Below are 25,413 nucleotides of genomic sequence, written 5' to 3' on the forward strand. Positions count from 1 at the left end.
GAACATCTCTTGTGAAAGTGTAAAAAAATAAACGAAGCTTAAACATTTCATTTCACATAATGAAGATCAAAAGCCATCAATTCATTTTTTTTTTTTTTTTGTAATGGCTCGATTGAGTTCTTCCGACAGAGCTTCTCTTTAAAGAATGTCATTGTGAAAACCAGAAACTGGCCTCGATCGCTCGCTGTACGAGCAGAAAGCAGAATTTAAAAATAAAATGTAAAAAAAAAATGCAGCTGCCCTCTCATTAGATAACTTCTATGACCAAATTAAAAATCTAATGATAGTCTCCAATCTTCTCTAAATGACCCTGAAAGGAATTTAACCCCCTTCAACCATCACATGAGCAGTTAAATGACACTGAATCGCTCAGAAATGACCAAAAATAGACTCCAATCAAGCTACGAACCCCCCCCACCCTCTCTTCTCCCTGTCAAGATGGTGTACATAGAGAACAGCGTAGCCTACTTTCCATCACCCGCCCCCCTCCCCCGCCCCCCCCCCCCCTCGCAGCAGAGAGCATTCCCAGGGTAGCGGCGCTCTGCAGTGGCGCTGTCCTTGGTGCTGAATCCTGCTCTCTCCGCTTCACAGTCACGGCGCAGGGGCTGGCGGAGAAACTGGTTTTTCTCCGACAGGGAGCAGATTTGATTTCATCACGCCAAGGAACAACACACGCCGGCCTAAATGTGGAGCTGCCTCTCTAGGTTTTTCCCAACGAGCAGCGTCTATCTGTGCGTCAGGAGCCCGGCAGACTCGATCCTTGCCGTGGATTTGAATGTTTGACGAGGGGATGACGTGTGATGAGTTGTTTTTCTCAAACACATTTTTTTGCTCCGGCTTCTTTCGAATGCAGTTTCTTCAGGGTACCTTTTTTTTTCTAATAACAATGATACAATCTGAGTAATCAAAAAAAATTGTCCTCACACTGTATCTATCAACTCATGAATTACTTAATTTGCGTCAGATCAAGGGAACAGAGACGTTTCATGGGGCGGGGGGGGGGGGGGGGGGGGGGGGGGGGGGGGTGTTCTTGTTTTCCTGTCTGAGCACTGCAAAGATAGCTCACTGAGAATACTCAAGGTCATTCATTGTGTATATTTAGCTCATTGTATTTTTATCCACACACATCAGTGAAAACACATACAGTATTTTAAGACTGCTTCGATCCCTCTGATTGCATAACCATGCAGTGTTGCCCAAACTCAGGTCCTATGGAGATTTAGAACATTTCTGCTAAATCCCACCTCGACGTATATGTGCTACCCTTCGAGAAGTGGGCCCTGGCTTCTCGCACCCTGAAGGCCAGTTGAAAAGCATCGCCTGACACACCCCCTGCAGCTTGATGATGATACCTCAGTCTTTGTTTTGCAGTTGGTTTCACGCCACCTCCATCACCTCTGTTGGTTTTCTCCAAGCAGGCAGGACATGATCTTGTTAGCTCTTATCTTTTTGTTGACCATGCACTGTCCTCCCATCTCCCTGTGCCGGCGCCACTTGCCGGCCTTACTACCATGGCCATACATGCGTCAACCATCAGCCCTGATATGAAGGGTAGAGGAAATCTCTTTCCTCAGCCGTAACCTTCAACCTTTCTCCCCATGCCATCCTCTCCCTCATGCAGCCCTGACTTAGCATCTAGCGTCATGCCAAACAGAAACCAACCTTCCCTGCTACACGTCACTGGAGGTCCTGGGTCTGAGGGAGAGGTTGGATGGGACACACCCACAACAGGCCATCCACAGTGACTTCTGGATGTCCGGGTTTCGAAACGCGTAGATGATGGGGTTGATCACAGAGCAACAGGTGGCGGGGAGGACCGTGGCGTAGGTGTATATCACAGGGTAACTGGAGTTCGCCACGATGGAGTACATGGCAAACGGCAGCCAGCACGCCCCGAAGGCACACAGGATGGCCGACAGTGTGGAGACACCTTTGGTGGTGGAGATGGCCACAAACTGGTGCTGCACTGCAATCTGCTGCGCGTGGCGAAAGGCAATCTTGCAAATTTGAAGGTAGAGCTGCATCATCAGGGCAAAAACCAGGAGGAAGGTGACGGCGAGCGCCACCGCGTTGTTTTTGGTGACGGGCCTGCAGATGCTGCACGTGGACTCGTCTTTCAAGCAGTTCCAGCCAAACGCCGGCAGCAAGCCAAGCGTGAGGGACAACACCCAGATGAGAACCACCATCACGTAGGTGAAGGTGACTGTCCGCTCAGTGTGGTAAGTCAGGGCGTTGTAAAGCGACAGGTACCGGTCCACTGTGATGGCAAGAATGTTGAGGACGGACGCCGAAAAGGCCGAGATGAGCAGTGCGACTGACAGCAGTGTCACATATTCCAGCGAGTTATCGACCAGATAGGTGAAGACAAAGTTCAGGATGAGGCCCAGGCCGGCCAGAAGATCTGCCACCGCCAGCGATCCAATCAAGATGAACATTGGTGCTCGGAGCGTCGGCGTGTAGAACAGCACGGCTATCACCAAAGCGTTCTCACAGGAGATGAGCGTCCCAGTCACGCAAAGTGCAATATCCCAGGGGCTGACTTCCTGGACAGCAACGGCAGTGGTCGCTGGCTGGAGTTCGGGGGTCAGAGTTCGCACGACGGGCTCGGAGGAGGAGTTGGACGGGTCCTCGGCCAGGCTCCAGGAGGTGGAGGAGTCAAAGAGGTCGAAGGGGGAGGAGGAGTTGAGGCTGCTACCGCCACCGCTACTCATGGCTGTCACTGCGGCCAGAGAGAGAATCATAGCTGGAGAAAGAAGGAGGAAGAGAATGATGAAAGGGAGAGTAAGTGGGAAGGAATGAGCGATAAGGAGGTGGAAGCGATCAGGTGAGCGTGTGTTGACAAAAAGGTCGTCAACGAGGGACGAGAGAAATGTGAGAGGACAGAAGATAAAACAAGAACGAAGAGAACAAATCAGAAAAAAGGCAAAAGGAAGAGGAGAAGTTTTAGGTCGAGGAGGAGAATGATGGGAGGATTCGGTTGTGAAAAGGAGAAGAGGAGGATGCAGGAAGAGAAAAGAGAGAAAAAGAAGCTGTTAATGTCCGTCCCTTTTTGATGAAGGGGCAAAGGAGACATTCATTCACTCCAGCGTCTGCCCATTCATTCATTCATTCACCGAGGCAAACATGCACTTGACCCCGAACGCGCACGTCACCAGCTCCAACGCACCACGCTGACACTGATCAGCAGCACAACAAACACAGACGTGTTCCGTGAATAAAAATAGTAACGTTCCCTCCATTTTTGTCTCGAAAGCGTCGTGACAGACGGAGCAGCCGAAAAGAAACGACAAATAAATAATGTGGAAAAAAAAAATAAAATAAAAAAACGAGCCTTTTGAAGAAGCAGGAATTTGGTGCGTTCCTACCGATAAGATGCCAGAACCAGAAGAACGGGTCCAACCTCCTCACAGTCAAAACCATAATCAAGAAATTCTATTTTTAGAGCATCTCTAAAAATGGTGCATGACGTCCTGGGGCATGGCAGCGGCGGCGGCAGGAGCTGTTGTCCTATTCACCGGTGGCGCGTGCCCAGACGAGTCATTGCTGCGTGCGTTTCTGCGTGTGCGCCTGCGTTTATTAGAACTTCGTTAATACGCATCCACATATGCTGCGGCGTGCACGCGGACGATCAGAAGATGAAATCAGGCACGAGGCTAATTTTAGCTCAGCCGGCTTGAGCTGCCAGCACGCGCGCGCCAAAAGGAATGTGGAGCTCCATTCATAAAAAAAAAAAAAAAAAAAAAAAAAAACCTCCCCTCTCTCACACCTCCCACCTCAACCCCCCACCCCCCCCCCCACCAGCCCCCTTATTCTCTATCTCCCTCTTTTCTCGTGCATGCATGCTCGTGCGCACACGCACGCGCACACGCCGTCAATGACTGCAAGCAGCCAGGGGAAGAAGGTCACCAGCAGCAGTCCCGCAGCTGAGGGGCGCACATCGCTGCGGTACCGGGTTCAGTCCTGTTCCCGCAACCACACCACCACCCCCCACCCCCCCCACCCCTTTTTTTTTTATGTCACGAGCTGTTCAGTGCGTGCGTGCGTGTGTGTGTGCGCGCGTGTGGGTGTTGTAGCATCACAATAAACAGCTTGTTCAGTTTCATTCATCTGCAGCAGTGCGGTCCCTGATCCGGCGCGTGCGAGAGACAGGGAGGGGGGGGGGGGGGGTAGATGGGGAGAAAGAGGGATGGAGGACCATGCCACACAGATGGAAAATAAAGAAGAGAGAGAATTACCAGCTCCTTGTCGTCTTCTTCCTCCTGCAGGAAATGTTCTCCGGTATCCTCCACTTTTTAAATGAGCGTGTGTATCTTTAGATTTTCTTCTCCTGCGGGTTTCCCCCCCTCTCTCTCTCTTCTCTCTCTCTCTCTCTTCTCTTTTCTCCCCCAGTCAGCAGCGCGCGCTACATCCCTCGGTTGGCATGGTTATCACCCTTCTGTCGGCTGCTCCGTCCTCGCGCTGCACATCCTCAGCCCCTCATTGGACGCGCGTGCCATTCTCCCGGTGTGACGTCACAAAGTCTCCGCTCCTCCGGTCACCGTCATCACGGCCGGTGTGTGAATCACAGGAGGAGAATTAATGAACACATGCAGCAGATTTATAGATGAGACATTTATTTAATATACATCTAAACAGGATGTATAAAGATGCATTGTAACATACAGGTCTATAAATAAAAAAGTTCTTATTTAGTTTCATTTATTTTTTATTTATAGACCATGAGTAAATCTATATAGCTTTTCTTATAGACCTATATAGTTTGTTATATATATATATATATATATATATATATTTATAGACCTATATAGTTTGTTATATATATATATATATATTTATAGACCTATATAGTCTGTTATATAGGTCTATATATAGGTTGAGCCTCAGTCCTCCAGGTCTTGGTATCTTCAAGTGTTCGTAGACAACTGGACTATATATATATATATATATATATATATATATATATACATTAAATTATATACAATGTTCATATATATACATTATATATATTTTTAATTTAATGACATATATAGTTTGTTATATCGGTCTATATACGTTATATATAGACTTTTGTATGTGTGTGTATATATATAGATATAGATATATATGTATAGATATATATATGTATGTATATATATATAGATATATATCTCCACACACACATATACAAGTTACTAAAACAATATTTTATAAATGTCTATATACATTATATATATATGTATAATGTATGTGTGTAATATATTTTTTCATATATATATATATACACACTCAAACATATATATATTTTATATTATACATGTATAGCTGAGCTGAAAGTAGCAGCACACACACACACACACACACACACACACACACACACACACACACACACACACACACACACACACAAGGTCGTAGGAGTGGACACACATGAGGGGACCGAGCTTTCAGAGTATGACGGCGTATTTAAAATTCACTAAAGGTGAAACTCACCATCTCTAAACATATTGAATCATAAGGTTCCCTCCCATTTCAAATAGAGTGTGTGTGTGTGTGTGTGTGTGTGTGTGTGTGTGTGTGTGTGTGTGTGTGTGTGTGTGTGTGTGTGTGTGTGTGTGTGTGTGCGACCAGCTATATGGTCAGCATTGTGGTTATGCAATCTCGCTGCACTGCTGGGTATCCCACTGCATTACTCACGCGCACACACATATACACACATCGGCCGGCCCCACATCTGTCGTCGTGCAGGAAGACAGAGCTGCTGTACGGAGCAGCACACGAGTGCTTCTCATCATCATCATCATCATCATCATTAGTTAAAATGATGTGTGTGTGTGTGTGTGTGTGTCATCAGTCAGTTAATTTGTTGTCTGACAAGATTCCAGATGAATCCACAGAACTCTAAAAAATATTCACGTGTGAAAGCAGAAACGAACTCAGTCCCAAGAGGAAATTACAGCGATGATATAGGAAATTAGCCAAAGTAGATTATGATCATTTTCCAGAAAGCCTGATGGTGTTGATATTTCTCTGGGCTCCAGTTTAATAGAAGTATTATATTTTCACCTCCCAGGGTTGAGCCTCAGTCATCCAGGTCTTGGTATCTTCAAGTGTTCGTAGACAACTGGACTTTCTTGAAGACGTTTCAGGGTTTTAGCTTCTGGTCTGTGGAGGATTTTTTAATATCGTCACCAGTTCTGCTCTCATTGTTGCATCGTTAGCTACGATTAGCCTCTGCACTTGTTGGATTGTTTTGTTGCTCCGGAAATGGAACGATGTTCGGTGCATCGGTTTTCTCGCTCGATCAGCTTTATCGAGAAGACTCATAGGTCTTGTAAATAAAGATTGACAACGCGACTCCACTTGAAAAGAAGTCAGAACAAACCGGATACGAACGCCAAAGTCTGCGCTGTAACAAGCTATCAGGGGATGGAGCCGTTGTATCGAGGTCCTCTTGATAGATAAACCAATTGCGAGTCAGTCTCGTCTGTTTATTGTGACGTTTCACCTCATTTTCATATGATCAACAATAATAATCACAAAAATTTAATTTTTTTTACCTGTACTTTCACTTTTTTATCACTCGAGACGCTTTGGCTTCTCTTTGTGGGAGGAGTCACAGTCCTGGCGCTTATTCTGCGTGTTTTTCATTTTTTAAATTCCCGCTGAATGTGTGCGTGACAGCAGCTGCCACGATGTACACCTCCTCCTCTTGTGTGTGTGTGAAAAGACAAACACACTTTCTCTCTCTCTCTCTCTCTCGCTCTCTCTCTCTCTCTCTCCGCAGCTCAGTTACATCATCACACCTTTAGTGCAGGAAACTCCCGAGTCGGCCCACGCTCCGCTCCGCCAGCTTTTCTCTTCCTTTGTCTCATTTTCTTTCTTGTTCATCTCTTTTTTTTAAAATTCATTTTAAGCCCACGAGCCAAAAGATAAATGGAAGAGAAAAGAAAGTTAAAGCATCTTTTCCTTTTTTTTTTTTTTATTGTGGAAGGCGTCGCTGTATGAATCACCCCCCCCCCCCCCCCGTGATTACAATACAGAGGAAATGCATGTGAGCGCGTGCGTTTCCATTGACGCCCTCTCCATGTCTAACTTCATTCACCTTTCCAGCAAAGCACCATGGGTAATTTAGAGCTGTTACATCATCATGCTGCGTTTGGTATGCTGTGTGGCAGAAAGCTGGCCCGTCTCACTCGTCTCTTTCTCTGTCTTCATCCGACTCTATTTCTACTACACACACACACACACTCACACACACACACACACACACTCACAAACACACACACACACACACACACACACACACACACTCACACACACACACACACACACACACACACACACACACACACACACTCACACTCACACACACACACACTCACACACACACACACACACACACACACACACACTCACACACACACACACACACTCACAAACACACACACACACACTTCTCTTCTCCATACAGCGATGACAACGCATGCCAAAGTCAAACTGTATTACATCACTCCCAACACGAGCCTCCGTTCTCTCGTCTCCTCCGCGGTGAAAGTCACAGGAGGACAAACGCTTCACGTTGAGGAGACGACGTTGTGTAACGCCCTCATATTTAGGGCAGTGGTCCGTGGTTACGCTTTCCGTCCCACAGACGATGTCATGATGCAGCGTTATTTAACATTTCACCCCTCGTGTAGAAAACGAATGTGTTAGAAATAAATGAAGAGATGTTATAGAAAAATCTGAGGTGCTGCTGGGTTTCATCCCCACGTACACGTCGACTGGGAACATCACAGCAGTGACAGTGGATGACTAATACGACTCCCACCCTCTCACCCCCTCCCTCCTCCCCCTCAACACTCACTCACACACTCCAGCACCACACCACCACTGGGTTTCCCTTGAGTAAGATGCTTCAGAAGAAAATCCACCTACGAAGGCTCACATCGTTGTTTACTGTTGCTCATTGTTTGTACAGTGAAAACGAGCAGTTTGACTCTCTGATACCAGAACGTACAGCTGGATATATCGTTATATTCTGTTATATGTTAAATATACACCAATGCTGGAAACGCTATTTTGACATTTTGTGTTTTTGGATCCAAGATATAATATAATATGTTAATGCGCAAATAGAATTTAAGTTTAATTATTCAAAAATAACATTTAACATATTTTTTACCCCAACACTTGATTTGGAAGCGTTTTAGTTGAAGGGCTTTTGAGCAGAAACAGTAACGTTGGCATTTACTGACAGATCCCCTGCAAGCTTTGGAACAATGTGTGTTTGTTCTTAGTTGTAGTTGTCAGTCACTTTATGAATGTACGTCAGTTGTTCACTCTCCATACGGCAGAGGTCCAGTATCTTCTGAGCAGAATTTGTGGCTCTTTTGCGTCTTAATCCTCCATGATGTTCGCTGAGATCAAATAAATGTACATTTCCTGTTCATAGACATTGGCGCTAGACATTTGCTTATTTTCTTCCTAATTTAATTCCGAAGATTTTCTTTCCACTAAATCTTATCTCGTCCAGGAGAGTTTTTCAGTCACTTTCTTCCAAACTGAAATATCAAATTATTATAAGCTCAGCCAGACATTTACATAATTTGGACCCAAATCTTGACCAAAATAGATAAAGATGTCTTGTCCTACACTTTGAAATTTTATTCTGCAGCATCACCAGACTAGTTTTGGTGACTTGGTGCGGTGACGCTGGTCTTGTCACACCGAGGGGATCCTGCATCATTTATAGGGTGTGACCGTTTTTTTTCGCTTCTTCCTACTTTCACCAGAGCACTGTTCTTAAAGAGCCGAGTTTGAGATGGAATCACAGAGTGAATCACCAGTGACGCTGCCGTCTCTCCCAGACAGAGAAGAAGAAGAAAAAAAAAACATGCATTATTCAGAGCAGGATTAAGAAGAGGACACGCCAAATCCCTGCAGCACTGTCAGGACTTGTGATGCGGTAGTTAGTGATGTCTCCGGGGAGCAATAACTCTGCTTTGATTAAAGGTCTCAGTGAAAGGTCAAGAGGGAGATGGAGGCTGAAACCGAGACACTGAGCAAAGTGATGGACTAGAGAGGCTTCAGTTGATGGAAACGTAAAATGTCTCACATCGCGTCGTTCCCAGTTTCAAGATAATCGGTTCAGCAGTTTTTGCATAATCCTGCAGAAAAGAAAATCCAACAGCTGTAAATTCATGTTTATATTATATTTACACAAGTCTACAAATATATACACAGACAGGATCAATATGTGATTTCAATAAAACTAGGGCTGCAGTTAATGATCCTTTCTTTAAAAATAAACCTAATACACTAATAAATGTTTGGAAAATTAACTATCAAAATAGTAGAGATTCATTTTTATTCCGTCAATCATTTAATTTGTATTTTGGGACTCTGTTTAATCCACGAGGAAACGCTGTAGCCCCACCCACCTCCTCTGATAGAATTAAATCTCATGTCGTTAAACCCGAGATTTACTAAACAAAATCTCACATCATCATTGAAGTGAATATTATCGGAAGTGAAAAGTCGAGAGGGAAAATAATAAAAAAGAGCGTGTGACTGAATCCACGCTGATGACAAATACTGTCAGTGTCACCAGAGGGCTGTAACCATGACACACACACACACACACACACACACACACACACATACACACACACACACACACTCGTCTCTTTCTCTGTATTCATCCGACTCTATTATCGAGGGATTTAAGGATGTGAAGTCAAAAAAGGGTCAATGAGCAGAAACAAAGGGACTCACCACCGACATACTGTCTGTTTACAGACACACACACACACACACACACACACACACACACACACACACTCTCATGCCTAGAGGTACTACTATTCCAGTCAGTTCCCGCTGAGACATATAACATGATTGTGTGTGTGTGTGTGTGTTTATGTGTGTGTGATAGAGAGATACACAACCAGACACACTGACAATAGCAAGAGGAAAAAAGGCCTGAGATATAAAACTGAGTTATTGAGAACAGAGTTGCTCTGGAGAGAGCGACACTCCATCACAAGACAGATGGACGTAGAGAACAAAATAGCACAAAGACAGAGGTAAACAGAAGATGTGGGACCTATAAATAAAAGTGACTGCATCAGTATTTACAGAGAGGAGTACATTAATGTTTGAGACTGTATATGAAATGGCAGAGGGCGATAACCAGCAGGGGGCGACTCCACCGGTGGTTTCTATAGAAGTCTATGGGAAAAAGATGCCAGTAATCATTTTCCTCAGGAGTTAATGTCTCAATCTCTAGTTTCAAGTCTTCTTCGATACAACTGATGTTGAGATTAGGGTTAGGGTTGTGATTATCATAGAGACTTGTGCATTTCAGGATTAATGAAGGGTAGGCTTCCACACAACCACACCGAATTTCAGCCCGTTTCGAGCAAACAGCGCAGAGTTATTCACCCTATGGTGAATATGGGTTACGTTGGACTATTGTCAGATAGTTAACAAAATCAATTAAGATCTTTTTAAAGCGTTCAATCAATTCCGCCCCAAACCATTAACTACGTTATTGGTTCATGTGGTTCGTTGACTCCGTGTCCACCATTTCCTTTCAATCGGTTATTTTTCTGTTTGCTGTTAATCAATGTTCCTGCAGCTTCTATTTATAAAGTTATTGATTCCAAAAGGTTGGAGAGTTGCATTGGGACAGTGGAGGAGCGAGTGGGTTTCACTCACTTTGTTTTGGGGGTGGGCAGGCCGATGATTTCAGATGCAGTGTTTGTTTTTGTTGACTTTGAGCATATTGTCCTAACAGGTGGAGGAGGAGGGGCAGCGGACAGTTCTCTGAGTTTCGGATGACATGGAGTTTATGGTTGGGCCTTGAACCTTGCGCTGCATCTCAAATTTAGCTTTTTGGAAGACACTGTAACGGACTCGTATCACAAGGGACACGGAGAGAAGCTGTAGATTAAACATTAGTCTAAATATATTCCACTTTATCGCGTGTCCTTCTGGATACTGTTCAGTGAGAGTGACACTGTGTCACCTGATCCTCCACAGCATGTTTTCACCACATGAGATGAAAATGGAAATATAGTCATTGACTTGAGAAACGGTCCCTGAAATAGTTTTGACGTGTTCTGATGCACTCTTACAGTCTCCTGCACAGACACAGTGACGGGTTGGAACACACACTGAGGATTCATGCACATTAAATGGTTTGAAGCACTGGAGCTTCCCACTGAGTCTCACCACTACACAATGGATAATGCAGTGACAACAAATATCCTCCCGCAGCTGCTGTGACAGCTGCAGCGGTGTCGGCCTGGAGCCTGCGGACTTGGCTGCGATGAAACAAACTGTGCTGACGCTGGAAACTCAGCAAGAGTGAGCTTTCAGGAAAAATTGCACCATGAATGTCTTACTCGTGCAGATTTAAATTCATCCTATAAAGAAATATTAATTATTAATTATTAAATTCATCCAGGGGTCTAATCTCTGACTGTTACATTTTGTTTTTCTCTCCACCTCCTCGTCGCTCTCCCTATATAACTGTGGCCCAGAGTGAGTGTGTGTTTGTGTGTAGGAAGGTGTGATCGCACACAGTTTAGCTGCTCTGTGTCACACATGCCTTTGTGCACCTACACACACACACACACGGTAACTGTTAGAATAACAAAGCAGTCATTGCTTGCATAACACACCAGCTGTTCCTGCGGTGGACGCTGTATATGAGCTGTTGTTGTGTTTTAATTATCAGCTTCCTCACTCGGCTAATTGGTGTGTGATTGGTGGATGTTACACACACACACCTACATGTACGCCCCACGGTTAGATAACACAGATGCAGCACATGTATTACACCTACTGCTGCTCACTTTGAAACATTAAAAGTATAATTTGAATAGTTTCTCTGAGAGTAGGACTTTTTTTTTTTCCACACAGCTGCTGTTTTTTTTAATTATCTTCCGTTATGAAGAGATTTAATTTAGTGGGTGTGAAAATATTCACACTGTCCGCTCATTCAAACAGAAACATGTGCCCGCCCACAAATCTGACAGCTGCCGTCAGGAAACACACAGGGAGCGTTTAGATTTGAGATGATAAGTCACGTTGATTCAGACACTGAACCATCTTCTCTTTTGTTTTTTGCATTTTGTTCTTTTTGGTTACTGACACGTTTAGTCAGAGAACAGTTTTTTTTTTTTTACAAATGTATGTAATCGGGAAAATCTAGCCATTAAAACTCGTTAGTTGAAATACAAGTAAAAACGTATTGACTGTCGGGTTCTTTTTAACCGTGATGCGTTGAAATGTTCCCTCGTCCGAGTGTTTCACTCCTTTTATTAAAATCCACGCATCGCACAGGTTGTCTCTCGCCAGCAGTGACGGACACATAGTGACCGTGTGTGTGTGTGTGTGTGTGTGTGTGTGAGTGTGAGAACACTCCAGTTGTGTGTTTTGCGTTGCTGTGCTCTCTGAGGTTTCCCGCTCACTGGGTCTCGTGTTCACATGGAAACCAATAAGGTGGAGAGCCGGGGCCAATCAAACGCACAATGGCCTCTTTGTGTTTCCACTTGTCGCTGCGGACGAATCATGGTCATCTCTGCTCTCTGATAATTCCGTTTTTTGCTGCCGCTTGGGTTATTGATTTCTAAATTGCGCCTTGACACGATCTCGCCGGCGGCCGCGCACTCGCCTAATTCATCCTCGCCATGTGTTATGTTCAGTCGAAGCCATTATAGTTTGACGTGCACCGATGTCTGGCACTTGATGCTCAGCATGGGTGTTCAAAGCAGGCCTGCTGCATTAGGCTCAACTTCAAATGGCAGATGACTCAAATGTTCCTGATCTGTGTATTGTACAGAGATATTTATAGCTTCAGGGGCGGGGCACTTTCTATTTTCCTCTTCTGTCTGCCTCTGTTTACGTCCTTTCATCCTTTCATCCGTTTGTTTTAGGAAGCGATATGTAGTGATGTGAAATAAATAACGACTTCACTGTAAAATCACTGTTTTGTGGGTAAAGTATGAAACTACTGCAGAGGATCTCCAGAGTTCAGTGAACGTCTGAAAGCAGCTGGTTCCTTCATTTTGTGTAGACGCAGGTGATGGCGACGGGACGCACGTGTGTCAGACAGCGTTCTTTAGTGAGCTCCTAAAGAACACTGTGAAACAGATCAAGTGAACGAAGGCATGAGGCTTGGTTCAGACTCTCAGGTGTGAAAACTCCCTTGTATCTTTAAAGGAAAACAGCTTTTAGAGGTTGAACGTCAGATCTCTCTCTCTCTCTCTCCATCTCCCTCTTTTCTTACTCTGCCGCTCTACAGCTCTCGTTTGCCGACCCTCCTCCCATCCCACAGCTCATTAGCGTTCCCAGTGATTGCCCTGTATCGCTGATCAAAGGGGAAATCGCAGACCGCACTTAAAAGCTTATCACTGACTTCAACACAGATTATGACGAAGCGGTCACCGTCCTCTTCCTCCTCCTCCTCCTCTTCCTCCTCTCATCGGGCTCAGACTGCTCCTGCACACTCCAGGATCTGGATATTTTCTACTGGTGGAATTAATCACTAGGTGGCAGCATAGTAGCACAAGGTGCATACATTGAGTGTACACAGCAGATGAACTGCACTCCGCTGCATCTTGAGGCCGCTAATAGTTCAGGACACAGTATCGAGTGTGACAGGCTCGATCCCAGATAAGTGGCCGTGTGGAGTAACTGCAGCATCTTTTCATTTATCCCCTCAGATCCTCTAATTGCCTGATCAATGGGCCGAGGGTCGATTACGGATCAATTGAAATAATGTTCCCCTGACCCATTAGCAACCTTTTACGACCTTTTAAAAGCATGTTGGTGCTTGGCCGAGTCTGTTAACCTCCAGCGTCTCACGGTCAATGAGGAGCTCGGCTCCAAAACAATTAAGAGCCGAGCGTGAAGGCGGAGTTTTTAATTCCTCAGACATGAAGCATGCGTTTTAAATAAAACAGTATGTCTGGTGTTGCACCCTTTATTGTCCCTGGTGCTGGAATACACCGAAGTCAACGCACATATGTTCCACGTCTGCACTGTTGACATCACATCCAGTGTCTCTCACAGCTTTATTCAGTTTCCCATAGTTCCATTAAAGGGCACTAACCGTTGTATTTTTTTAAGGCTTCTGCACAAAAAAAGGAAAAGGCTTGTTAACAATGCGGCTAATGGACGCGAAGAGATTAACTTGTGCAATGAAGAACATAATGAGTTTGAGGCTGCCGCAGTATGTCAGGTCTGCAGAGAGCTTTTTAAATGGCTCATTTTCTATACTCGGGCTTATTTTGGGATGTGATGTAAGATTTCCTGCTGCTGTTTGAGACCGTGTGTGTGTGTGTGGGTGGTGAGAAGATGAATGGCAGAGGAATCAGGAATCTCACCTCAGCCAAAAGAGTTGGTTTCAGGAAAGGTTTCCCTGATCGTGTAGATTGTGACAGAAGAGGCTTTCAATTGACATTTCTAGTACAACATAAGATGACGGAGAATTATCACCTGAATCTGAGACCTACTAGATGTGCATACAACCAGCTAACGCATAAACAATCTCAAAGGATGACATGCAAATGTGATCCTTACAATTTGTTTCCACTGCCGCTAAATTCCTGCTAATCTGTGCGATTACTATAAATACTAATTCCAGCAGCTTGCCAGCTTAGTTTCGCATAAAGACCGGACAACTCTGATGTTTTAAAACTAGAAAATCAAACATCTGATGAAACTGGAAACGGCTGAAATGTTAAATTTATGAATTTGCCAACGGACGCAATGTGCAAGCTGCAGATTATCACAGAGATAAATGCAGGGCTACGAAGATAACCACTTGTGAAAGATTAGTCCAGGATGTGCGGCAGCGCGTTCACGTTTGCATGATAATAACGATGGTGCTGTAATTTGCCCTCAGTTTGATACGTAACACAGAGCTGTTAATTATCTCTCTGTTGTTCATTGCTCGGCTCTGATTGCTGCTCCCGCTGTGCGTCGCTTGGATGGGGAGGAGAGGAAATTTGACAACCTGTAAGCATCTCCCCAGGAGAGCTTGACGGTTCTGTGTGTGTGTGTGTGAGAGACGGAGAGAGAGAGAGAGCGTTACTCGTTATTATTCCTCTTTTCTGCTTTTGTCCTTTCCGTCCCCTCCCACGTTTGAAGAAAAGTGTAAATTACTATCCTTCGGTGTGTCGACGAGAGCAAAAACACAAGTAGCGCCGGGTTTATCTCGATGTTTATTTGACAGAAGATTAATGTGATATTATAATATTTGGATTCATCGTCTGAGCAGAAATGTCCAAATAGATTCCACCCGATGTGAGGATTCGCTGTGTTCATTTGTAAAACACTGAATTTGAGGACATCTGAGAAAATGGGGACGGACATCTCTAATTTCAGTGTTACGATATTTAATCATTGATTGGTTGTGTGAAAGCTGTGATTCCCGTTAGCTGCAGCGCGACATGTGGTTTTTACAAAGCCGTCTTTCATTCACATGTATTTTTTTCGTCCTTGGTCGTCTTCGTCTCTCCATCCTTTCGCCCTTCCTTCTCGCCGTTGTCAAGGGCAACCTGAGGAAAGAGCTGAATACAGTAACACGATCACCTGATCAGCAGGGGAATCCAGCAGGTGTGTGTGTGTCTCTGTGTGTGTGTGTGTGTGTACTGTACTTGTATTCTGTTAGTGTGTTCATGTTCGCTCTCTCTCTCTCTCTGCCTTATTAATGTGGATGTCTCTCTCCCTCCCCCTCTCTCTCTCTCTCTCTGTGTGAGGTGTGGACTCCAGTGAACTGAAACTTGAGCAGAAATCAGTGTGTGGGATTTGTGAGTTCGCTCAAAGCTGCAGGTTGACGAGTGAAAAGTTTTCCCGAGCGCGTCCGGACGGAGGATGTGTCGCTGCCTGCAGGAGGAATGTTGTGTCTCCAGGTTATAAACCAGGAACAGCGACTTGTAACCTCATCGCTGTTTATGGCTCCGGTGAGGATTCTACTTAGCTGCTGTGCGAGTTTTCCTACAGAGATTTATTTATTTGTAGGATTTCACAGAAAGCCAGTAAGTAAGAAAAATTAATCCCTTAATGGGATCACGGGATCCTCGTCCTGAACCCTGAAACTGCTGAGCTTAAATATTCAGTGTGCTCGTTCACATATATAGAGATTTTTACGATTTTCTGGGGGGCGGAGGAGCATAATTATTGTTTTCAAATCTGAAATCGAGAAACCTTCTCTGGCAGTTTTCACACACCGAGCTCCTGACAACATGCAGGCTCTTCACGGGAGACGTGTGCGGTGTTACAAGCATTGATTTGCAACGTTCAAATCAATTAATCTCACATTAAGGTGTTTCCTTTCATTGAAGCCAGCAGAGGAGCTGTCTGCACAGCGGGTTTAACAGCTGTGAGGAAAAGATTTGTTAAAGTTATATATCATTATCCCACTGCTGTGTAGAGACTGATTATCATGTTAACGCACATTGGGATTCACAGTTGACATGAATATGAGAGCTGAACATCGTCTCCATCAAGGTCCATGAAATGTTTCCTGAGAAATCTAAAACTTTAATGTCACAATATTAAAAAAAAAAAAAAAAAAAAGAAAAGTGAAAGAAATCATAGATTCTTGATCCGCAAACTTTACCTTTCTGACCACGCCCTCTTCACGTGATCTGTGGAGTCCAGGTAATAACAATGAAATCGCGATAATTATCGATATCAGCCGATATGTTGATGATATCGTCCTGCCCCATTTTGACTCATGATGCATTCACTGCCTTTTGTTTTTCTCAGTATCTGTGTGAGGGGGGGGGGGGGGGGGGGGGCGTGCGTGCCTGCGTGCGTGCGTGTTAATTGCTGCCGCCTCGTGTGCGTTATTGTTCGGCCAGGGTCTGTCTCGTGCTCGCGCATGCGTGGCGTGCGCGCCGTTTGCTCTCCGTTTAACCTCAGCAGCGTCTCTCTCTCTCTCTCTCTCTCTCTCTCCCCCTCTCTCTCTCCCTCCCTCCCTCCCTCCATCCTCCCCTCCTCTCTCTACCTGATTCAGATCCGCTCCGACGCGATGCGCACGACCGCGTCTCCCTCTGCGAGCCGAGCACCAGCGCCACCAGCCCCGGTCAGACCCGCACGCTGCTGCCGCCGCTCCTCCCGCCGCTGACCGCCGGCGAGCAGCACCCGACCGCGCCGGCTGAGGAGCGACCCAGGCCGGGCGACAGGAGCGGGAGACACCGCCGCTGGGGGAGAGGAGCGGAGCGGAGGAGGAAGGAAGGAAAGACGGAGGAGGACATTGACGAGTGGAGGTAAATAATATCCATATTTACCGACGCATGCACACGCACGCACGCACGCACACGGTGTATTTGTGCAGAGGAGGCGGCCGTGCACGTCTGTGATGGATGTTGCCCTTTCGCGAACACGCGCGAGTTTAAATTGATTATTGGCATTCCGTGTCTCTTGGTCTATCGGTGCGTGTGCGTGGAGAGTCTCGGCGGGGAGCAGCGGCGCGGACGCACTGAGTGACGGAGCTGCAGCTCTTATTATTATTCACGTGTACGAAAGCTGCACGAACATATTGGAACAGGCTGGAGACGCGCACGCACGTGCACAGAGGTTGTGTGTGTGTGTGCAAGTTTGGGGCGTTCGGTGAGATGCAGTTTTTATAACATGTTGCAATCAAGGAAACACACACACACACACACACACACACACACACACAGAGCCTTACATATATAGATATTTATCACATGCACTTTCACCAGGAGCTTCATCATGTTTCCTCATCTTCATCTTCATCATTATACTTGAGGTTATTCCACATTCCCACATCTCAAACTGAAGACAGTCAGAAGTTGTGTGTCTGTGTTGTGTTGCTTTTTAAAAGTTAAGAACGGAGAAACAGGAGCTCCAGATAAATTAGCAATATGACAAATATTTGTAAGAGATGTTTTATTTTTTTTCATCCCCTCTTTCTTTAAAAAAAAAAAAAAAAAAACTAAACTCCATTGAGCTTTTCTCTCCCGATCAATAATTCATCCCTCCATCTTTTCCAGAGTTGGCCCTGGATCGGGAAAAGAGGACGAGCCTCTCTCCTCCTCTGCTTGGTGAAGCGCTCACGTCTTTTACCCCCTCTTTCAGTCCCTCCTCCTTCTCCTCCGCCTCTTCTTCAGCAACTGCCAAACTTTTCATCCATCTCCACACCTCACTCTCTCTCTCTCGTCCTTCGCCGTTGACTCATCATGGCGTCCAAACTGAACCCCAACGTCCTGTACGTGGCGGAGCCGGGGGAGTCGCTGGGGTCTCCCCGAGCAGACGCTGAGAGGACTCATATCGTAAGTACTCTTAAATCCTCTGTGTTTATCGGAAACGACAGATTGAAATGTGAAGCTGCAGCTGCGTCCAACTGCTTTGTCATGAATGACCACAAGCTTTGCTCTCTGCTGAGGTGCGGTATAGATTCCAGTTCATGCCGTCTGAATATTTCTGTGAAAAAAAAAAAGAGGAAGTGTAGTGGCAGTTTGCAGAATTAAAGCCAGTCACACGAAAGAAAGTTGAAGGTTAAAGTTCAACAAACTCCACACGAACGAAGGGAGAAGTTCGACCGCTGCTACGCTCGTGGGACCGGAGTCTCAAGTCAGCACAGTTAACTCTGGGCTTTATGTATTTTAACACATGCAGATATTTCTATTTCCTTGTTTTGCTTCTATGAAACTTGTATGAATCTGAAATAATATAATTACTTACTCTTTGTGAGAGGCAGTTTGAGCTCTGGGCCTCAGGTCATTAACAGTTCAACCGGTTTTTCTATCCTACCCCTGCCTGCTCCTGCAGCAGCTCCGAACACTTCTCCTCCCGTCCGCAGCACTTCTGGACTTTTGAGGTTAAGTTCAGTTACGTCACTTCACAGCTCAAGTGCTGTAAAAAAAAAAATAAGCAGGTGAATTATCTTCAGGAGGACTTGAATCTCAAGAGACGTTACCACCGTTCCCCCAAAATCTGGTGAAAGGATCGGACATGGGCTCGGAAAGAATTGTTAGAGTTTGGCATGGATTTGGACAAAGGGCAGGATCCTCACGTTCTCTAAAATTGTGAGAGATAGAATTTTCCCAGATTTCCCAGAGAAGAATTCATGGATGTGGATGAAACTGAAAACTGAATGTGTGTAATTTGATGGGGACTGTTGGTGGAGGTGTGCCGAGGTCACAACTTTAAAAAGACTTGAGAAATATCTGCCTGACGACCTAATGAGCTGTGGAATCTTCTTAACTCAACTGGAATAAAAACACAATTCTGTGTTTAGTCCGTGAGCGTCAGACATCCGGTCATCTCCGATCGGTCAGACTCGGTGAAAAGTGTGAAAGCAGCGCGTCGTCTAAGAAAAGTTAGTTTCTGTTTATTTTAGTTTCCTGTTAGACTTGATTTCGACTGTTTCTATAAACAGTGTTTGCTCATTGCAAAGTGACTGGAAATGTGAAGCTATTTTATTTAAATTCAGTTTCACTTCTCAGTAAAATAGACTCGACTCTATCATACGATGAAAGCAAAGTTGTTCAAACTTCACATCAATGGAAAGATGCAGTTGAAACACTGAAAACAACGTCAACCACCGGGTGAACATTTCCACTCCGTCGTTGAGAAGATGAGAAGATCAAACTGTTGCATGTTATTAACCTTCAGCATCTGACAGAACTTTACTTCTTATTTTTCAGTCTGGAGAAGCTGGGGAGGAGTCGTCGGACAGCGACGGGGAACAAGAAGAGACGTCGCACAAACTGATCCGCAAAGTGTCGACCTCGGGACAGATCAGGACCAAGGTAGGAAGAAAAGAGCGTGTGTGTGTTTGGAGGTGGGATCGTGGCCTCGGTGTTGTTCGTTGTCAGAGATCGTGAGTTTCCAGCTGTTTGTGAAGCGTTGCGTCTTATTTCAAAGTTTCTTTTTGCTGTATTCACATTAAAATAATATTTAATCCGAGATGAAGAGCAACGTTATGCTCATTTGTTTAAGAGCCAATTTGAAATGGAAAAATCTCACCAAAGAATAGATCGTGTGTTTGAAGGACACCTGCCTTCATCTAAAGTCACACACACTCACACACACACACACACTGAAGCATCTTTCACTTCATCCGTCTTGAATCAAACTCTGCAACTCGACTTGAGGCGGTTGAGGTCAGCCGACATCCTGCTCAGGCCTGGTCCACTTCCTGTGTGCGTTCTTCTCGTCTCTTAAAGTCGCTGTGGCGACAAGTCGTGTTCAGGTCTGTGATGTAACGGCACAGCATCAGCTTCCTCTCTGGTTGGGTCTGTGACAGCTGCTTATCGGCCCCTGGACTGAGTTTCACTGTGAGATATCGATGCTGTGAGATTCGCCTCTTACTGGAAAATGCTCTCGTTCACATCTGACTCATTAGTTATTGATGAGCTTGTATTCACAATGAGAAATGCTTTATGTGAAATGGAAACAAACAGATCACACCCGTGCAAACTCCATAACAATTATCCATTTCCTGTAATTTTGTCCATTAACTGTAAATCGCGTTCGGATCAATAGGAGACGCGGGATTACCCGGCAGCTCCCGTCATCATCGGGGCGGCGAGCCGTAACGCCACGTTTGTTCCAGGAGCAGATGATGGTGTCAGATATCAGGCTGATATTGATCGGATGATCTCACAGGGCACGGCCGTAATGTGGTGAGTTCAGATGTGATGCGTGTTTGGACAGGAAGGAGAGAACCACAGGGGGTTGCCGTGGTTTCAGGGTCGGAGTTGTACATTTTTAACTTTTTAATTGTTTATATATATTTTCAAATTGTTAATAGGAGAAATTCAATTTCTCTGCAACAAATTATTTTAAAAATAGAGTTATAGATTTCAAGCGAGTCAGTTTAAAAACTTTTTAACCCTCATTTTGTTTTAGAAGTTTCCAAATATGCAAAAACAATCTTCAACATTTTGAATAAAATGTCAGGATTCATTGTTAACCAGAGTTAAAGGTGAACAGGTTGAAGCCAGACGAAGCTTTTGTGTCTGAACCGGGACGAAGAAGATCTCGACCCGAGTCAGTCAGACAGTTTGAATCCAGTTCAGCTCATTTACCTCTTTGTCCAGAAAGACTGTGGGAAAAACCAGCCGGCTCTGAGATCAACTCCCTCTGTTCACTTTCATTTGTGTCACTCTTCTTCCTCCTTTAGCTCGAATGTCCAGAAACTGGTTTCTCTCCACGGTGCTCTCCTTCCTTCAGTTCCTCTCTCTCTCTCTCTCTCTCTCTCTCTCTCCCTCTCTCCTCAGCTCTCAGGTGTGAAGGGCCCTTCCGTCTGTTCGTCTTCTCTTTACTGCTGCAACACAAACATGTGTATGAATCTTACGTTGTGCAGCCGCTGTGATTAGTTCAGTTGTGTGTGTGTGTGTGTGTGTGTTTGTACCTACAGTCGTGTTATTTAGATTACGCTCGTCAGGATTATACTTCGCTGTATAACGGTGGCTTGAGAGGATTAGTGTGTTTCCCTTTGTCTGTTTGTGTACATGTGGACGAGTATGTTTGTGTATTAGTGTGTACCTGCATAGTGATACATTAAGATGAGAAGCGAGGACACGTCTTATTCAGAACAAGGTCAATAGTCGTACTACTGGTGTCCATGTAGTCAACACAGATGTACAAATGTGTGTGTTTGTGCCGCGCCTCATTTTGTCCCCTGCCAGTTACCGTACTTGTTAGCGCGGCAGTGTGTTGGCGCTCTCGTTAAGGAGGTGCTAATTCTTATCAACTGTGACGTGACATCCTCGACACCGTTAGATTAATTCAGCTCCTCTGCGGCGAGTCGCTAAACGACTGTGCGGACGACAGCCCGGGCTCGTCGAGGCCATTTCACTGGGGCGGGGGGGGGGGGGGGGGGGGGAGAGTCGGCGTCATGATTAAATATCTCTGGTAACGGGGCTTCAGTGGAGCAGGTTTCATCTCGTCCAGAAGCCGGAGAGACGCTGTGAAGCCAAACCTCTCAGCTCGTCTGACGGAGTCTGTTCGACCTGAGACGTGCACCAGCTCGTCTGTGCAGAGGCTGTAAGAACTCAAACACTTGTTCAGGGCCAGAGCAGACGCGTGTCGCTCTGATGGTTTATTCTCAAGATGAAGAAATGTTCTCTCGGTGCTGAGACATGTAGCGCGAATATCCGGTTCAGGTGGTTGTTGCTCATCATGTCATCTCTCCTCTTAGTCCTGTCTTCTTTCTCAAATACACAGTTAATAAATAAACGCCCCTCAAATATTAATATAAACACATAAAACATACTTTGATTTTCAGGCGTTTAAACACATTTAAGATTCTTTTTCAATTCAAGAACAACAGATTTATTTTTTGGAGTCTCTTGTTGAGACAGTGATCGTGTTACATTGCAGAGATCAAATCAGTGTCTAATTTTACTGACGTTCATGTGTAATCTGTCTGCAGGACGTATATGAAAACATTTCTAGTACCATATCAGTATTTACTGTAGAGTTAAGACCTGATAGCAACAGTCTGGGATCATTATTCATCATTTGTTTGTACTAGTTTGAGTTAGAAAAACCCGTCTGTGCGGTTTTAAGCCCATAAACCCAGAGAACATGTAACAGCCTGTCGATATCATACATTACATCTGGATATCTGAGGTTTTACTGTGGTGGAGTGCAGCATAAATCACAGCCCAGCAGAGATAATCGATACCCTGAGCAATAATCCTTTTTCATATATACGTTATCTCTGCACTTACCATCAAACTATCACTTCTGAAGAAAGCCCTGAGCGGTGCATATGAATAAAAAAAGCAAATGATCTGAAATGAAAGGGAAAAAGAATGATCCACAACGTGATCATAGACGATTTAGAAATGTTTTAAAAAAAGTTAAACGTTATCTGCCGGAGCTTCTGTTTTGTTGCGGCTCCAAACTTTTGATGCAACATTTAAAAACTGGGAAGAATTGAAAAGAGATAAAGTTGTGTAAAGTGTCCATGAAGAGAAACAAATGGGACCCCCCCCCCGTCTGCAGGCCACACGTCCTGCCTGATTAAAATGTTGTGTTGGAGCTGAGTCAGTGTTGTTTGTGTTGCAGCATCTTGTTGTGCTGTTTTTTTTTTTTGCTGTGTCACTCGTTGTAGCTAAAATCTGCACGTCGTGTTTTGCTTTTTAATCATCTTCCTCTGCCCGACCTCTGATTTCTTCTCTTCTTATTTTCTCTCTTTACCTGCGGGATCGTTTACACAAGGACTTTTTCCTCTCCTCCTTTTTCCATCCTCCTCTCGTCCTCCTCCTCCTCCTCCTGTTCGCTCTCATTTGTCGCGGAAAATAAAGGAGACGCAGGAAGAGAATGAGGCCAAAGAGCAAACAAGCCTTTTTGAATTGTGTGTGTGTTTTGTATTTATATGTGTGTGTGCGACGAGTACCCGCTCTAATGACCGTGCATGTAAAAGTACACACAAACAAACACACAGAGAAGAGCTGTCCCTTCATTATGTTTGGCTCCTTTCCTTTTCTTTCCTCCGTTTAATTCTTCCTCCTGAAAATTCTTTCTTTTCCTCTTGTCATTCGTTTCTCAGCTTGTGTTCGTGTCTTCTCGGTTGTAAAATCTTTGTTTTGCTTGTTTTTCCTCCAAAACTTGGCTTCGTTTAAAAAAACGAATAATTCAAACTATCATTGAAATCAACACATGCAACCTCTTCTGTGTCGCATCACATCGATCTTAGTATTTTTAACATTAGTTTTTTGCCTTGATGTCGTTTTTAGACGCGAGGAATCGATAACTCTTACGTTCTCTCTTCCTCCCGAGCGAACACGTTCCCTTCTAAAATAGCTGCACCACTTCAGATTATATAACCGCTCATATTTCTGGCAGTTTGAGTGGTGACCAACAAGTAACGCTTTTATTTATTTATTTTTTTAAAAAACGAGTCCTGTGGATTTTCCTACACGGTGCTTTGGAATCATACCGGCTATATTTGTACTTTTTTTAATCTGCATCTCACTCCTGGTACAGAGATCTGTGTGGGTGTTCACCGCAGTGGTGATGAGGACGAGTTATAGTGTGTGTGTGTGTGTGTCTGCTTGTGTGTGTCTGTGTGTGGGACGGGGAACAGAAATGGCTTGAGGAGAGTGTGTGTGGGATGGTCAGCGTTGTGTGGGTGCGCTTTGATTTATGCCCTTGGCTTGATGCAATACAGCTGCTATAGTGTGTGGGTCAATACTGAGAGAGAGATGGAAAGAGAAGAGGAGCGAGGGAGGGAGGGAGGGGAAATTAGTGAGTAGAAGAGAGAGAGAGAGAGAGAGAGATGGAGGGAGAATAAGAAAGTAGCTCTAATTCACTTATTTACCGTCAGTCGTGTCTGTTGTTCAGTCTCTGGTAGAAACGTTACACAAAACAAACACTCTCTGTGTAAAACACAGAGAATCTGTTAATGAATGTTTTGAATCTTTTTTAATTGGTTTTCTCTCGTCTACTTCTTCTCTTTTATTATTCGTCTACGCCTTCGCTCCTGCAGCCCAAAACTTTAACCTCGGGATGACGTCCAGCCGCTCTCGTCTGTTTCGTATGATAGAAATGTTCAGTTTGATTCGTTATCTAGATCTTTATTAACATGGAAACTTGTCTCTTTCTGTAAAAACCGATGGCGACAGCTTCCAAAAAAATCTATCGATCAATAAAAATAAATTAATACGTAATGTAAATTGGCAGCAGCTCAGGTCTGTTGACTCGTTCTGAACACGGAGCAGGTTTACGCTGAAATTGTGACATTGCACCAAAAGTCTATTAATTCAAAGTGTGTGTTGGCAGCCACCGTGTCTTTGGCAGCTGAGACAAAGGGACGAGCGTTTGAAAGAAGCCGCTGCTGGAAGAGAAACGAGGCCGACGTTCGTTCACCGTCACAGAAGTTGTCTCCAGCGTTCGAATACGAATCGAGAACGTTGCTTCAATCGTTTTTTGTTTTTTTTTCTCCCCTGGTGGAATCCCCTCCAGGATCAGAGCTTGAACTTTGACCTCTGTTAAAAGACAAAGGCACGATCCATACGCTGTTAATCTTCATCATCATCATCATCATCATCATCATGTGTGAGTGTGTTCGGCTTCACGACACTTGTCTCTTTTCTGGAGACATTTTAGAGTATTTTAAAAAAGAGGGAACCTTTTGTTGGTGACACGTTTGCTTCACTTCCTCTCTGTCTCTTTATCTTTTGTCTCCAGTCTTATTTGGAGTCGTCTCTTTCATTGCTGCCACCTGGTCGTGTTTTATTTCTCCTGCCTTGATCTCTTCATCCTCTCTGACCTCCGTCGTCCTTCATCCCGTCCGTCCTCTGCTTTCATCACGTCTTTCCTTCATGTGTCCCCTCTGTTGCTCCGGCCTCTCTCCTGATTTCCCTTCTTCTCATATCTACGTCTCTAATTATTGTCTCTGCGAATAATCCTCTCTTCTGTCTCGCTCTG

The 25,413-nt window shown here is 44.8% G+C and overlaps 2 protein-coding genes and 1 long non-coding RNA gene across 4 annotated transcripts in view; 1 reads left to right on the forward strand and 2 right to left on the reverse strand.

Annotated features, from left to right (window-relative positions):
- Positions 1-500: 500 nt before the first annotated feature.
- gpr185b (G protein-coupled receptor 185 b) lies at positions 501-4,576 on the reverse strand. Of its 2 annotated transcripts, none has more exons than XM_069518869.1 (2): positions 4,236-4,576; positions 501-2,743 (listed from the first exon to the last, which is right to left on the reverse strand). In XM_069518869.1, exon 2 carries the CDS (start codon positions 2,739-2,741, stop codon positions 1,671-1,673), a length of 1,071 nt encoding a protein of 356 aa, XP_069374970.1. In that variant the 5' UTR covers positions 2,742-2,743; positions 4,236-4,576; the 3' UTR covers positions 501-1,670. The 2 variants fall into 2 exon arrangements, with proteins under 2 accessions (XP_069374970.1, XP_069374969.1); XM_069518868.1 differs by lacking the exon at positions 4,236-4,576 and adding an exon at positions 3,366-3,729.
- An 11,218-nt stretch (positions 4,577-15,794) lies between these two features.
- The window catches only part of LOC109645181 (diacylglycerol kinase eta), a 45,756-nt gene continuing 36,137 nt past the window's right edge, over positions 15,795-25,413 (forward strand). The window contains exons 1-4 of the mRNA XM_069518589.1: positions 15,795-15,956; positions 17,015-17,267; positions 18,018-18,296; positions 19,674-19,778. Coding sequence (XP_069374690.1) covers positions 18,204-18,296; positions 19,674-19,778 — 198 coding nt within the window. The 5' untranslated portion in view covers positions 15,795-15,956; positions 17,015-17,267; positions 18,018-18,203. The remainder of the gene's footprint in view (positions 15,957-17,014; positions 17,268-18,017; positions 18,297-19,673; positions 19,779-25,413) is intronic.
- Positions 17,899-19,064, reverse strand: LOC138406404 (uncharacterized). Its single transcript, XR_011239856.1, has 2 exons — positions 18,709-19,064; positions 17,899-18,447 (listed from the first exon to the last, which is right to left on the reverse strand). It is a non-coding gene; the product is annotated as an uncharacterized lncRNA (long non-coding RNA).

Source organism: Paralichthys olivaceus, chromosome 22 (assembly GCF_024713975.1).
Source record: "Paralichthys olivaceus isolate ysfri-2021 chromosome 22, ASM2471397v2, whole genome shotgun sequence".
Classification (NCBI taxonomy): domain Eukaryota; kingdom Metazoa; phylum Chordata; class Actinopteri; order Pleuronectiformes; family Paralichthyidae; genus Paralichthys; species Paralichthys olivaceus.